This window comes from Glycine max, chromosome 3 (assembly GCF_000004515.6).
Source record: "Glycine max cultivar Williams 82 chromosome 3, Glycine_max_v4.0, whole genome shotgun sequence".
Taxonomy (NCBI): domain Eukaryota; kingdom Viridiplantae; phylum Streptophyta; class Magnoliopsida; order Fabales; family Fabaceae; genus Glycine; species Glycine max.
In genome coordinates, this window is record NC_016090.4 from 14,216,374 (window position 1) to 14,230,664 (window position 14,291).

Genomic DNA, 14,291 nt, shown 5'->3' on the forward strand with positions numbered 1-14,291 from the left:
AGAATAGCGCTGACAGCCATGGTAATATATTGTGTAGTTGGGATGCTAAAGAAACTTTGGGCATGAATTTTTCTCCTTGCTCTAGAAAATGGGTGGTAGTTTGTGTAGGAGCAACAAAATAAGAACATGTATATATGAAGCATAAGTTTATCTCAAACAGAACAAAAAGTGTTTGTGATAAAAGGTATAAATGGTACTATGGGCAAATTTTCTTAATTATATATGGTGGTACTATGGATATCCAAACATTTGCTTTTCTCCCACATTAACAACCCACTTTTGCGCTTGTTCCATTTGTTATTTATCTTCACTCACTAAAATGATTCCAACTGGTGTTTTCCTATCTATACCAGTCTCACCACTATGTTGCCACCAAAATTATGGTTCATGTGTCACAATTGCATAACACAGCTTCTCCAATCATGCTCAATTGAAACTAGTCTTTGCTTGGAATATCTTGTTTTCATATATTTCATTAGCATGATGCTGCCTAAAGTTCATAACCTTAACTAGTTTATATAGGAATGTCTTGCAGCAAACTAAGCAATTCATCAAGTTTTGTGTGATATCTAATTATGATTCTAATCTACAAGCAACAATGTTTGGGAAAGTTTAAATCAATATAAGTTAGCATAGTCTCACAGCTCATAATATCACAAAATCTACTATTGAACTTACTATACGTAATCAATATTTAAGAATAATAGCAGTAGCCAACTCAGTAAGCGAATTTTATTTCAACTATTGTTTCACTTCAGGTTTCAAATTTACTATTGTTTACATTAGTATCACATCCTCTTGTGCTCTTCCAAAGGCGATAAAATTTAGATAGAATAAAGGTAGTTCAATCTCTTGGACAAAACTATTGACAGTAAAGTGAAGAGACTTCTTGGCTGCTAAACTATAAGAACTTGAGTTAACAATCCTAAGAAGTATTTCAAGAATTAGATGAAATTTAGCTTAGGACCATATCTAGCAGTATCCATAACTTGATCTCTATGAAAATTAAATAAAAATCTGACATATAGAAGCAATTAAACAATATGTTGCATAGGAAATCAAGGTTAATCTGACATATATTATTACTGGATCTGGGTTGAGAAATTGGGGTCTTTCCCTTTGTTTTGGCTCTATGTTCAAGCCCAGTCTGCTTTTTATTTGTTGTTAATTTTTGGGTAAATAGTCATTTCTTTTTTGAATGTATAGAGTGCTGGCAAATTTATCCCTGAAAGATGAAAATTCAAATTTTAGTTTTCGAAAGTGAAAAAAGTGCGACAAATTCATCCATCCATTAACTTTTGTATGCTATCGTTAATGAAAGAGCTTAAGTGGCACAGAGCGAAAAAAATGTCACAAAAATGATTACCAACATGATTGTTGAATAGATTTGACCAAAATGTCAATAAGTTTATATTGAACTAATTTGTCAGATCCCAAATTTCATTTCATTTAAGGATAAAGTATAATTTAATCTTCATCTTCCTTTCATTTTTTTATTGTTGCAAGCATAACATTACAATGAACACTTAAAAAAATAGTGAAACAAATATAAGTTAGAACAAACATAATAATAATCTGTTTGTTGTTTTGAAATTTCTAATGTGACAGTATCTTATCCAAAATATGGGACTCAAACAAAAATGCATAACCACATTAAGTTAATCCTTATAAAAAAAATAAGACTCAACTTGATTTTATCATTATCTAATATTATCTCAATAGAAATTTGCCAAATTAAACAGTCTACTAGCGTACCAAAATAAACATTGTAATAATATACTAATCATTACAAATTTTTCAATCACAAAAGGGGGAAAGATAAAGTTTAAATTATATTTTATCTTTAAATAAAATGAAATTTGGGGTATGACAAATTAGTCCAATAAAAACTTACTGCATTTTGGTCCAATCTATTCAGCAGTCATTTTGACAATCATTTTTGTGACATTTTCATCTCTTTGTACCATGTAGGCTCTTTCATTAACGGTAACAGACAAAAGTTAATGGTCGGATGGATTTTTCACACCTTTTTCCCTTTTGTGGAATAAAATTTGAATTTCTCTTTCGGGGATGAATTTGTCAATGCTCTACACATTCAGGGACGAAAATAACTTTTTACTCTAATTGTTTTTACTACCATTAGTCATTACTTTATTTTAGTCTAATTGGTTTTGTGATTGTTATGTTATGATGCTTGGGTCATGGAAGCTATCCAAGATGTGTAAGAAACTAGGTAGAAAATTAATTTATAAAATTTATGGGGGTGTAAATGGTCATTTTTGTTTAGCTTGCTTTAGCTTAATTAATTCGTTTGTGCTATATATTTGATATCCTTCATTTGTGTTGGAAATCAATAATAACTAATGCTGATTTTGTTTTATTTGATTTGAAATTATAAAACTGGTATTTTACTAATTGTGTGCCTTTTCATAACTTTGTGATACTTTAGACAAAATTGGTATGGAGACTCGAGGAAGAAAATGAAATTAAGAAAGCTTTTAACTTGAAAGTCTCTTACGGACTTTCAGATGCCCAAAACAAAAATAAAAGGCCATATTGGATTGGAGGTCATGTCTGGAACGATTTGTCATCACATTGGAATGCACCTGGTTATTGTTCCAAGTGTGCACAGGCAAAAAAAAAAAAAAAAAAAACCGGGCATCTAAAAAGGGTATGTATGCACACAGGTGGTTCTATTAGCTAGTAAGATCACGTCATTCGCTTGGTATGTACATTAAAATTATAATACATATTTCTTTGTACTTGTTTAATTTATCACTTAATGTTTATTTTATATATAATGTTTGTAAATAGTCAAAGGAGCTAGGTCGATCTGCATACGTTGATGAGGTCTTTCAACAGTTCATTTATGAAAGGGTACTAGTCAATTTGTCAACGATAAATCTAGAGAGACACATGTGAGACCATTATCTTGCATGCTCTTTTATTTTTAAAAATGTTTATTATATTTCAAATAATGATTGTTTATCAAAATTCCCACATATATTTCCATCGGTAATTTTCGATGGATATATCTGTCGAAAAAAGGTTGATGGTATTTTTGATGGATATATTCGTTGGAAATTACTGACGACCTCTTTTCGATAAATAGATCTGTCGAAAATTACCAACGAACATAAAATTCCATTGGTTGGTATTTCCTACGAGCATATTATCGACGGATTTTTATTCGTCAGAAATCCATTAGAAATAATAAATTGCCAATGGATTTTGGGAGTTATTGAAAGATTTGTGCCGCAAAAAATACCCTTTTTTATGTAGTGATATTCATAGATACAAAATACTTTACTACCCATTTATAACCAATTAATAAATGGTATCAATTTTTAATTCATAGTGAGTTTTATCTAGAACATCCTGTGTTACTTTTATGCGTTTTTTAATTATTTTTTTCTGTCAAAAGTAGTGATAAATTTTCATGGAAGACCTTAAGCACACACAAAATAAATATTCCTCTTCTAATATGATTTATTTCATGTCCAATGATCAATACCACTTGTGTCAACTGTTGGGAAAATGCAAGCTTAAAAAAAATAGATTAGGACATTCATAAAATTACACTACTTTAGTCTTTAGTAGTAATTCATTTACCGTATACACTAGGCATTAGAGAGACAAAATGGGCAAACATTTATGCGCACATGCACAAGGACAACCTCCTCCTCGTGCGTTCACGCACTACACTGTTAGCTAGGGTGGCAAATTAACAAGAAATACACTCTTGCATTTACCCCATTTCATACGGGACGTGTCCTTCTTTTTATTTCCCTCTCTCTCTTTAACATCTCCTTGCCACTTTGTACCAACCATAACTACCCCACCAAGCTCTCCAATCTTAATTTCTATAAAAAAAACATATATATTAATGTAACTTATATATATCGCACCACCATTCGAGAGCGGACCTCCATGTTACACTCCAATGATAATATGATAATTAACAACCCTCCTTGTGTTTCACAACTTTCCCATCTTTAGCCGTAAACTCAAGCTTCTTTCTTAATTGACTAAATGTGTGTTTGGATTTCAGTTTCTTCCAACTGATCTACTTTCAACTCACATACTTACATTGTTTTTCCGTTTGTTCATTGGAAAATGTGTTTTTTCCATTCAACGCCATTCCAACAGATATCCAAACATACCCTTATGTGTTTGGCTTTCTGATAGAAAAAAAAATACATAACGTATACCTTTACTTATAAAGTAATTAGTTATTTTTCCTTTGCATGCCTGGGAATTTGTGCCAGCCAAAAGGCTCACATGCACGTTATTAAGTTTTAGCTTTCAATTCATGGCATATGTATGTATGGATAATTTGTTATGTGATGAGGTGTGGCTTTCAAAGTCTTCAAATACTTTTGAAGAAGTTAGTGACCCTGTTGCACTAAAGAGTTATGAAAATGAAGAGTTTGAAGAGGCTTTTGCAGTGTGTCTAGAGAAGGAGGTCTCTTTCTTGCCCGAATCTGACTACACAAAGTACTTACACTCCAACAATTTGATTTTTCCTAGGTGTAGAGTTATTCAATGGTTTATCAAGGTATATAAGTTTCCTTTGGAGTACTTTCAAACTTTAACTCATATATATAGCTGCTCGATCTTTTTTGTGAAAATATTTTCTATATCATTGTTTCTTATTTTCATAATAATTTTAGAAAATTTTACTTTAATTTGTTTGCACAAATATTTTTTAAAAATAAAAAATAAAATACAAATTAGATGACATTTGTAATCATTTGTGTAAATAGGGAAAGAAAATGATTGATTTCTCAGACTAAATGTCCTTAGCTTTGTACTTTTCTCTGTCAATTTTTGCTGAACAAAGTACATCATTACTCAATAATTAACTTTCTTCCACTTGGTTCTCTCATGTGTATGCAGTGTAGAAGTCGCTTTAATATTTCTTTTGGGACAGTCTTCTTGGCTGTTAATTATCTTGATCGCTTTGTATCCATTTGTCAATGCCATGTAAGGATTGCGGGCTATTGACCAGTTTGCAACATTTGTTAATAACTTTTCTGAATATATATGAGAATTGAGAATAGTTAATAATTAAGCCTTACTTGTATATATATACCAGGATTGGGAATACTGGATGCTTGAATTGATTTCTATTGCATGTTTATCAATTGCCATAAAGTTCAATGAGATGTCAGCACTTTCGTTGCATGAAATTCAGGTTATTAATTTTCATTACATCCATCATGTACTACCTCGTTCCTTTTTAATTGTGATATTTTTGGAGATTTTTTGTTCCTATGCTTGCAAAATTCAAAATCACATTAATTATTATTTTTTCAATTATATTTTCACTTGTATCATAATCTTTAATTAATTTATTCATGCATTTATTGTGAAGTAGTAAAGAAAGGGATAAAAATAAGAAATTTTACAACTATTTTATTAAAATCAAGAAAATTTATTGCATTTCTATAAAATAACCTTAAAAGACAGATTAAAAAAGGAATGGAGAGTAATATAATATTATATAGTACTACCTTGTTCCTAATTACAAGATTATTGTAAAAAATTTGTTTATCATTTTTTATAAGATTATTTTCTAATTTTTAGATGTATTATTATTTTTTTATATCCTTATTTAATTATTTTCTTTTTACATAACTAAGTAGATAGAAAGATAAGGAAAGAATAATTTTGGAATTATAATATAATTAATTGATAAATTTAATGTGATTAATTAGTTGAAAATGATGACTAGAATATCTATTAATAATATGAATATATACTGATAAAAGTTGATTGGTGTGGCTGTTTTAATTTGAAGGTGGAGAATTTGGACTACTCATTCCAATCAAATGTAATTTTGAAAATGGAGCTGATCCTGTTGAAGGTGTTGGGGTGGCGCCTTAACTCTGTGACAAGTTTTTCTTTTGTAGAAATGCTAAGTGTTGGTTTCTTGGAACCTCATCTTCATGAGAAGTTTATTTCACGAGTCATTGATCTCCTTATCCAAGCTACTTTAGGTATGTGTGCTAATTATTATGGGTCTTTTTGATCATGAGAATTTTTTTATTCTTTTATTTTATTTTCAAGGATTTGTATAGCAAATAAAAATAATGAAAATAAGGAAGAATTATTTATATTTTCACTATCTCTTATATAAACCTTTGAAAATAAAAATAAGCTATACCATTTTTAAAATTAAAAGTGAAAATAAGAAACATTTTCTAAAGAACCAAGTCCTTAATTAGTTTGGAAAAGTGTTTTTCACATTATTTTCATACACTTCTTTAGATTTTTAAATAAAATGTAGAGAGAAGATAAAAATGACAAGAGTATAATTAAAGATTGATTTTATAGCATAATAGGGTGTGTAGGGTAGATATAAAAGAAATTAATGTAAAAATAACTTTATTATCAGATAAGATATAGTGCAGGCTGATAAGTAATAAAATTGCAATTTTACAATTCCTGTGTGGTTGCGTTCTTAATGATGTTATAACATTCATATTTATTCGGATTTTGCATGTGTAGGCAACTAGGAATAGTATACAATTTAAACTATCCTTATAGCTTGTGACATTATTCTATTTAGAGACACTTTTTGTATACCTAATTCATCCTTCAAATTATAGCTATCATGATGGTCATTACCCAATAACCAAAATGAGAAAAGAAGTGGTATATTCTCATGAGATTTAAAGAATTAATTAAAATGATTAGATTTGTCCATTTATATATTTTATTTTGACATTATCTTTAATCAATATGAGACTTAATTTTATTCGATCCATTTCATCCTACTCAATACTTTTAGGTTTGATGTATGAATAATATGATAAATGATTTATTAATGGATTATAAGCTCTAATACGATACAATAATATGAGTTTGGATCTATCTTAATTTCAAAATTAGATTATATAATGATGATTATTTTTTACTTATATACTTTATTTTAATATTATTTTTAATCAATGTGAAATTTGAATTTTTTCAACAAAGAGGAAGGCAAATTAATTTCAATATTTGCAATGACTGGTTTCTTCACCAAGAAGAGATCAACATTTTGCTTGTTAATTTATGTCCAAACCATGTTGCAGATCAGAAAATGCTGGAATTCAGGCCAAGCATTGTTGGTATATCTGCATTGTGGTGCACTCTAGACCAGTTATTTCCACCAAAATCAGACACTTACATTGCTTATATTATGAGTATCTTAAACCAAAGTCAGAAGGTAATAATTAATTAAGAGAATATTTATATTTATGCTTCTAATTGTACTTTTTTTTATTGATATATAATAATAATTTACGTACAGTTTTGTTGAGGTATTTCTTTTCTTCTTGCAGGATGATATCATCAAGTGCCATAAGTTGATGGAAACACAGACTTCAATGCGTTGTGAAAATCACCATTGTTACTGCCCTTTAAGCCCAACAACAGTACTATATATTGAACACGCATGACTCGCATTTATGATTGCTAAATCAATAACCTCATCTTTATTTTGTCAGTTTGTACACATCATTATTGATCAAAGGAACTAGAAGAATTACCTACTTATGGTTTCTATATGTACGTAGTTTATCTAATTGTGATCGATCTTTATTTAATTTCTGTAGTCAGAAAATAGGTACTAAAGTGCAGTAGATTATGTTGGGGGAGAGTGCGAGAAATCAAATGTGATGATAATATTCGAAAGAGAAAAGCAGACCAAATCTTTAATAGCCACAGATTATTAATTTATTGCCCTACTAGAAAATACATTTTAAATATTGATTATTAAAAATGATTATTAATCGATGTTAAAACTATTAACGTTAATTATTAACATTAACATTTTGAAAATTGATGTTATCATAGTAAAAAATAACATCAATTTTTTTTAAATAACCAATATTATTTTATTTTTTCCAATATTGGTTTTTCAAAAAAATTGATAAGTAAATAACAACAACAATTTTCTTAAAAATTGATGTTATTTTATGATTTAATTTTAAATATTATATTTGTTTTTTAAGTAACAACTTGTAGTAATTAATTCAGATCAACTTATAGTTTAAAGTTGTATAAAAACGCATAATTTGGATCGGATGCAAGAACGATTCATGGTCAAACCATCAAACCAATTGAATCGAGGATCCAATTTTAATAACCTTGATACTTACTAATTGTTCTTAATTTATTTTTCTTGTTGAAAATTTATGTTTCTTTATCTAATGTGAGCTCGTATTTTATGAAAATTATATTTTTTTGTATTTAACTCTTTAATTCATAAGAAAAAATAGATTTTGACTAATCTAAAGTTCAACTTGAGAGATAAATAAATTATGACAAAAAATTATTTTCTTCAAAGATTAAATTTAAATAATATTTAAACAATTTAACCTTAATTTTATTACATTAATCATTTGTTCATAATCACTACTAAAAAAAAAGGCTTTCTACATCGGTTCTAACGACCTTTCTACATCGGTTATGACGCGTGGTGGTAACTCGGGGTCGTTGAATCACAACATCGGTTTTATGACCGTCTTTGAAGGGTGGCTTTTCCACATCGGTTGTATAGCTACAACTGATGTAGAATGCGTAGGTTTCTACAGCGGTTCTAAGGCTGAAAACGGTGTTGAATGGGTAGGTTTCTACATCGGTTATCAACCGATGTAGAAAATGAAAGGTTTTTACATCATTTATCGTCAAACCGATGTAGTATGAGGAGATTTTCTACATCATTTATCACTAAAACCGATGTAGAATGGATACGAATGGAAAGGTTTCTACATCGGTCTTCAATCAACTGATGTAGAATTTGAAGAGTTTTTACATCGTTTATCGCCTAATCGATGTAGAATGAGGATATTTTCTACATCGTTTATAATTGAACCGATGTAGAATATGAATATTTTTTTTACTCAGGTTAAATTAGTACAAGAAGCTACATTGCTTATATGTAATACAATACAAATAATGAAATTCAACACACCTGAGGTCGACACCACAATCTCAAGCATATGAATTCTAAATCTAAGAACAAGACTAGTAAGGAAGTAGAAAAATTTAGGTAAACAACCTCAAACACACCTGAGGTCGACACCACAATCTCCAACTACATGTAAAAAGAAAATAGATGATGAGAAGCACACCATTAACATATATATGGCCCAAAAAGCATTTAAAGTAATTAACTAGTAGGACCAATTTTAAAAATTAGACAAAACAGGCCATATAAAATGTCCTGAGTTATATACATATGACTCAAAATAAAAGAACATCAAAAGTATACTCACAACTGAAATGCCACCTGCTATTGCAGCTTCCATGGCCACTTCTGCACTATATGTAGATGAAAATAAAAAAGTAAGTCAGCATAAAAGCAAATTAAAAAATAGTATTGACTAATATAAAAGATATTGGGGGGGGGGGAATGCATATGAGAAAGGACCAAACCCTCATATGTACCATTGAGCCACTAAACTAATATAAAAGCACATGTGCAAGTATCATAGTAATACAAAATTTTACATACCCCACACATTGATCTACAAAAAAATTGTTGGCTTCATATGTCAATTGCTACTTATTATCTCACCCATGAAAAGAAACATGTGAGGTATGTAAGAAACCTTTATGAGGTGTTACTTCCTTAGACCGAGAAAATAAGTGGCTCAACACAAAAAACTACATCGTATGATGTATTCATGAAAGCATAAGTGGCTCAACATTTCTTTAATTTTAATAAGCAGAACCTGCCTACTTTCATGTTAACCCTCACCCCCCAACACACACAACAAAATAAAATTAATTCTAACTTAATGGCCTACAATATTTAATTTAGATATGATCAACATTCCTAAAAGGGACTCATCAGTACACAGTATGTCCTGTAACAACCAATTTCTTGTAGATCCAGTTTGGCACCAACTTTTCCAGATACTCAATTTGTTCTTCAACTTCTCCTATAGCGATGAGAATATTAATTGGCTAGAGTTTATTGATAATAATCAACAAGAAACCATGTATGTTGTAAACAATAGTGCTAGAACATACTAATCTCAACAAAATCCAAAGAGTTCATAAGTATCTTATGCTGGAGCTCCTCTTTTGTGATTGGAATTCTTAGAACAGATTGCAATATAGAGTGTATCACATTAACCAGATTCAGCAATGGTGAAGATTTTTTATGCTGTGTATCTAAATCAGCTTGCTTTTGGATAATTTAAAAAAGAAAATAAATTCTGAAAATATAATATTTTCAGAATTAAAATGAAAATATTAACACATGTTTAAAAATTAACACATGTTTAAAAATTAAAATAACAATATTTTTAGAACAATATTAACCTAACTATTAATATTAACACATGTTTAAAAATTAAAATAACAATAAATATTTAGAAACTTATTTTAAATTTTCTTAAAGAAACGAAATGATTTTTTGTTAATAAAATTTTAAGATAAAGAAATAATGCCTCAATTCAAGATAAGAAAAGCTTGCAATCCTAATAAATAAATAAAAAAACATTTATGAAGGACTCACATGTGGGCTCGAATCGGCAATTTATCAAATAACAGTCCGTCATCTTAAAATTATTTCATAAAAGAATCAAATACAATTAAGCCTTTTATGAGTCAAAAGCTAAAACCAACCTGGAAAGTGTAAGCTCTTGAGTGGCAGCCGGGAAGCATTGAAATCGAAGAAGAAGAGCAAACTCTCCAATTGCTTTGCAGATTCCATAGATATTAAAACTTCTCTCTAAACAAACATATTTATAGAAATTATGTTCAGTTTGTATGGCACGAATAAGCCAAAATTAAACATCAAGTGATACATTAAGAGGAGGACTGCAATAGTAAAGCTAATTTTAATTAGTAGAAAACGTCGTTGATAAAATTTCGTACTAAGCAAGATAATTACATATCGAAGCTAAATTAGTTATGTATTCTTCCCCCAAAAATATAATTATGTATTATCAGACTATGTTATGAAAAGGTACAATAAAGACAAACATATTAGCTGAAAAAAACATCGTAAAATTTAGTACTAATCAAAATAAGTATACATGCTTAACCTAAATTAATTTATGTCATTGAGAAACAAAAATAGTATAGTCAAATTTTGGCCAGATAAAATGCCATGCTGGAGTATAAAAAAGTAAAACATAAGAGCGGTTCTATAATTCATAGTCCTGTAACATGATAAAAACTTATTTGATCACATGGATAAGGTTACAAATATCTGAACCTCTCTGCTAAATCCCACAATGTTACAATAACATTGGGAGCATGCCGTATGTCACCTTTTTATTGAAAGTTGATATCATTACTCAAAACATGTTACCTATACTTCAACACTAATAATTCACTCTACATACTTAAAGCCAAGTAAATAATCTTTCACCTAGTAGTAGTAGTACGCGTTTGTTTACATTATTTAGGTTCCTCATACATATGATGTAATTAGAGGTGTTAAAAAAAATTAGAATGTAATTAGAGGTGTTAAAAAAATTAGATTGAAATTGAACTTAAATTGAATAAATTTTTTTTCAATTAGTTCAAGAAAAAATTAGTGTATTATTTTATAAAATTAATTTGATTAATTGAATTGTTTCTATAAAATCAGTTCAATTAACTGAACTGATTTTTATTTAAATATTTTTTATTTAAAAAAAATAGTTCAAAAATTAATTTGAAAATCAATTTAAAACTGGTTTGACTCTTAGAATTAGTTTAAAATTAGTTAAAAATTAATTCAATTTAAAACTAATTTTTTAAAATCATTTCGATTTTGTATTTAAATCAATTTGACAATTTAAATATAAAATCAAACTAATTAAAACAATTCAAAATCAATTCAGTTCGGTTTTTTTACAGCCATAGATGTAATCATCGAAGAAACACTAATAAAATATAAGATGCAATGAATCTTAATGTTTTGACTTAATTTGGAGTTTGATTAGTATGGAAAGTAGAAACAAACCTTGAAGTTCTTTTCATCGTTATAATACCCCGAAACGACAATAAGTGCTCGAAGTTTCTCAGATACTGAAGCACAATAATAATAAAAGGGGTTGAAAGTAAGAAATGCATATAATTATCAACAATGAGATATTTATCACCATTAAAAAAAAAGATATTCTATTTCCAAAACCAAATGGAAACTTTTAATTAGTTCAATAACGGAGATTTTATGTCAGAGTCGCGTACACTGGAAGCGTGTTATTTCTTGAGCTAGATTTTCTGCGTGAGAAAGAAGCTGTCCGATTGAAATTCCGATACAACTCATGCCAATTTGCACTGACCTTGAATCTGCACTTTTTGGTTTATTACCCCCCTCAAATAAATAAATTTTATTAATATAGTGTCCCACATTCATATATAAAATATAAAAAAGTGTGCAAATTAAACATTAATAAAATGAAAATACCTTACCATATGTATTCTCAGAGTTAATTATACTATGCAATTATTATCGCATTAACATTATATATGTTATATTTTTTATATAAAAAAAAAACTTATTCAAACTGAATCAAAATGTATTTTATGATAGATCAATGACTTTTTTTTAATATAACCTAATCAAAAACACCTCTAGTTGATACTAGTTTATAAACTTTTAAAAAAAAAACATCAAAGCCATATTTTTTGTAAAAAGTGACTTATAATCAAGAAAATATTACATGATTCAAGACCACAATAACCTTGACCAATTTTCACATGAGATACAATCAAATATTATTAATTCTTTTTCTTAAACTGAAACTTTATATTGTAGTAGTTTATTAGAACAATAGTTCGATCTACTCTGCCGACAGTCAGCATGCAGTACCACTTAGAGAGGGAATGTGATATGTATATATTGTCATTTGTGAAATGAAATGATAGGCCAAATTCACCTTTATAAAAATGTAAAAGTCAATACCTTGTGATTAGAGGAGCACCATTGATCAATAATGAAGCCATGTACTTATCTTTAGAGGAGCAACGAGGGTCCCTTAGATTCGCAGTATCCAAAAGAATGCCAGCTAGCTGCAAGCATAAAAGATTAGACAAAAGTTTATTTTAGTTTTCGATAGACATGAGGGACAGAACGCCCAATCAAAACAAAAAAAACTACAGTAAATCAAACTAAAATCGCCAAGAATCATGCTAGCAAGCCTGGAATCAGTAGTTAATAACTCTCTTATAATTGCAATGAATATATAGGCTTTGGCCGAAGACAACAGGCACAATTTAATTTAAGGTTAAATGTAACCACGTGTACCTCTAGCATGTAGGTGACGATTTCAAAACCTGAAAACAAGAAGGAAATCAAAATATAAGGAAACAGAATAATAATAGACAAAGTTTCCAACAACAAAACGAGGAAAATATGAGTTAAAAACCTCGGTGTGGATGATCCGGAAATCCTGCTGGGGGAGATACTGCAAAGTCAAAGACGCAAGGAACAGAAACAGGACAAAGGGAGGTCAACCAAAGTAGGCTTCAACCAATAAGGTTTCACACAAACACAATTGTATGTATGTATGAATGTACCTACCTGAGAAGTGATCCAACATTAGGAAGGGATCCAAGTTCTTCAACTCGCTCCTGATACAAAAATCAAATCAATAAAACCATGAATACACCTACCACCCATAAGAGGAGTTTTAAAATACAAGAATGAAAGGAAATGTCCACCAAACCAAGTTAACGCATAATAGTAAAATCCAAGATTAAGAATACCTTCCAATCCCTCTTCTAACAACAGCTCCATCCCCTTCATGTTGAGATTTGGCCAAAACCTTCTTGAGAACTAATCTGGGTGTGGTAAAAGCAGAGGAATGATCAGATTGTGACATGATGGTTCTAAGAGAAAAAAGAGATCGTGAGGTAGAGATTCTCCAATCGAGTAGTGAAACTAGAAGGTGGTGACTTATAGCTCTCATAAACAAGTTAGGTGTGTGTTGTGTTGTGTATGTGAACGTTGGGTATACTAGAGGGACCAAAACCTAAAAAAAGTACAACAAAATAAAACTATAAGGATCAAAACTAAGAATAAAATTATAAAGATCAAATTATCAAAATGTAAATTTGCAAAATCATAAAGACCATAAGTTAAACTTTTAAAATATAAAGATCAAAACTAAAATTTAAGTAAACCATGAAAACCAAATATGTACTTATAGAGAGAGAGATCATAGAGATTGTTTTGGGAATTTAATGTAAAAATTCTTAAGGGGTTTCCTAGACTATCAATGATAGGAAACAACAGGATCTTGAAACCTATGGTTCTCACAAACAATCAATAAACAACAATAGATAATGAT

General features: G+C 29.4%; 1 protein-coding gene across 5 annotated transcripts; it reads right to left on the reverse strand.

Annotated features, from left to right (window-relative positions):
- Window positions 1-8,706: 8,706 nt before the first annotated feature.
- LOC102668539 (uncharacterized) lies at window positions 8,707-14,291 on the reverse strand. Of its 5 annotated transcripts, none has more exons than XM_014773597.3 (11): window positions 13,708-14,291; window positions 13,523-13,572; window positions 13,368-13,406; window positions 13,247-13,275; window positions 12,905-13,011; window positions 12,187-12,293; window positions 11,960-12,024; window positions 10,630-10,735; window positions 9,854-9,938; window positions 9,270-9,315; window positions 8,707-9,088 (listed from the first exon to the last, which is right to left on the reverse strand). In XM_014773597.3, the coding sequence occupies exons 1-11, from the start codon at window positions 13,908-13,910 to the stop codon at window positions 8,957-8,959; spliced, it is 969 nt and encodes a 322-aa protein (XP_014629083.2). In that variant the 5' UTR covers window positions 13,911-14,291; the 3' UTR covers window positions 8,707-8,956. The 5 variants fall into 5 exon arrangements, with proteins under 5 accessions (XP_014629083.2, XP_006576554.3, XP_014629084.2 ...); XM_014773598.3 differs by having other exon boundaries at window positions 8,891-9,088; window positions 9,874-9,938; XM_006576491.4 differs by lacking the exon at window positions 9,854-9,938 and having other exon boundaries at window positions 8,710-9,088; window positions 9,270-9,310.

What these genes read in the sequence shown, in the direction of transcription:
- LOC102668539 (XM_014773597.3), bottom strand. Translation starts at nt 13,910, where the DNA reads ATGAGAGCTATAAGTCACCACCTTCTAGTTTCACTACTCGATTGGAGA. An exon ending in GGTGCTCCTCTAATCACAAG is followed by an intron (nt 12,294 to 12,904) that starts GTATTGACTTTT and finishes TAAACCAAAAAG; the next exon opens with TGCAGATTCAAGGTCAGTGC. An exon ending in AGAAATAACACGCTTCCAGT is followed by an intron (nt 12,025 to 12,186) that starts GTACGCGACTCT and finishes ATTGTGCTTCAG; the next exon opens with TATCTGAGAAACTTCGAGCA.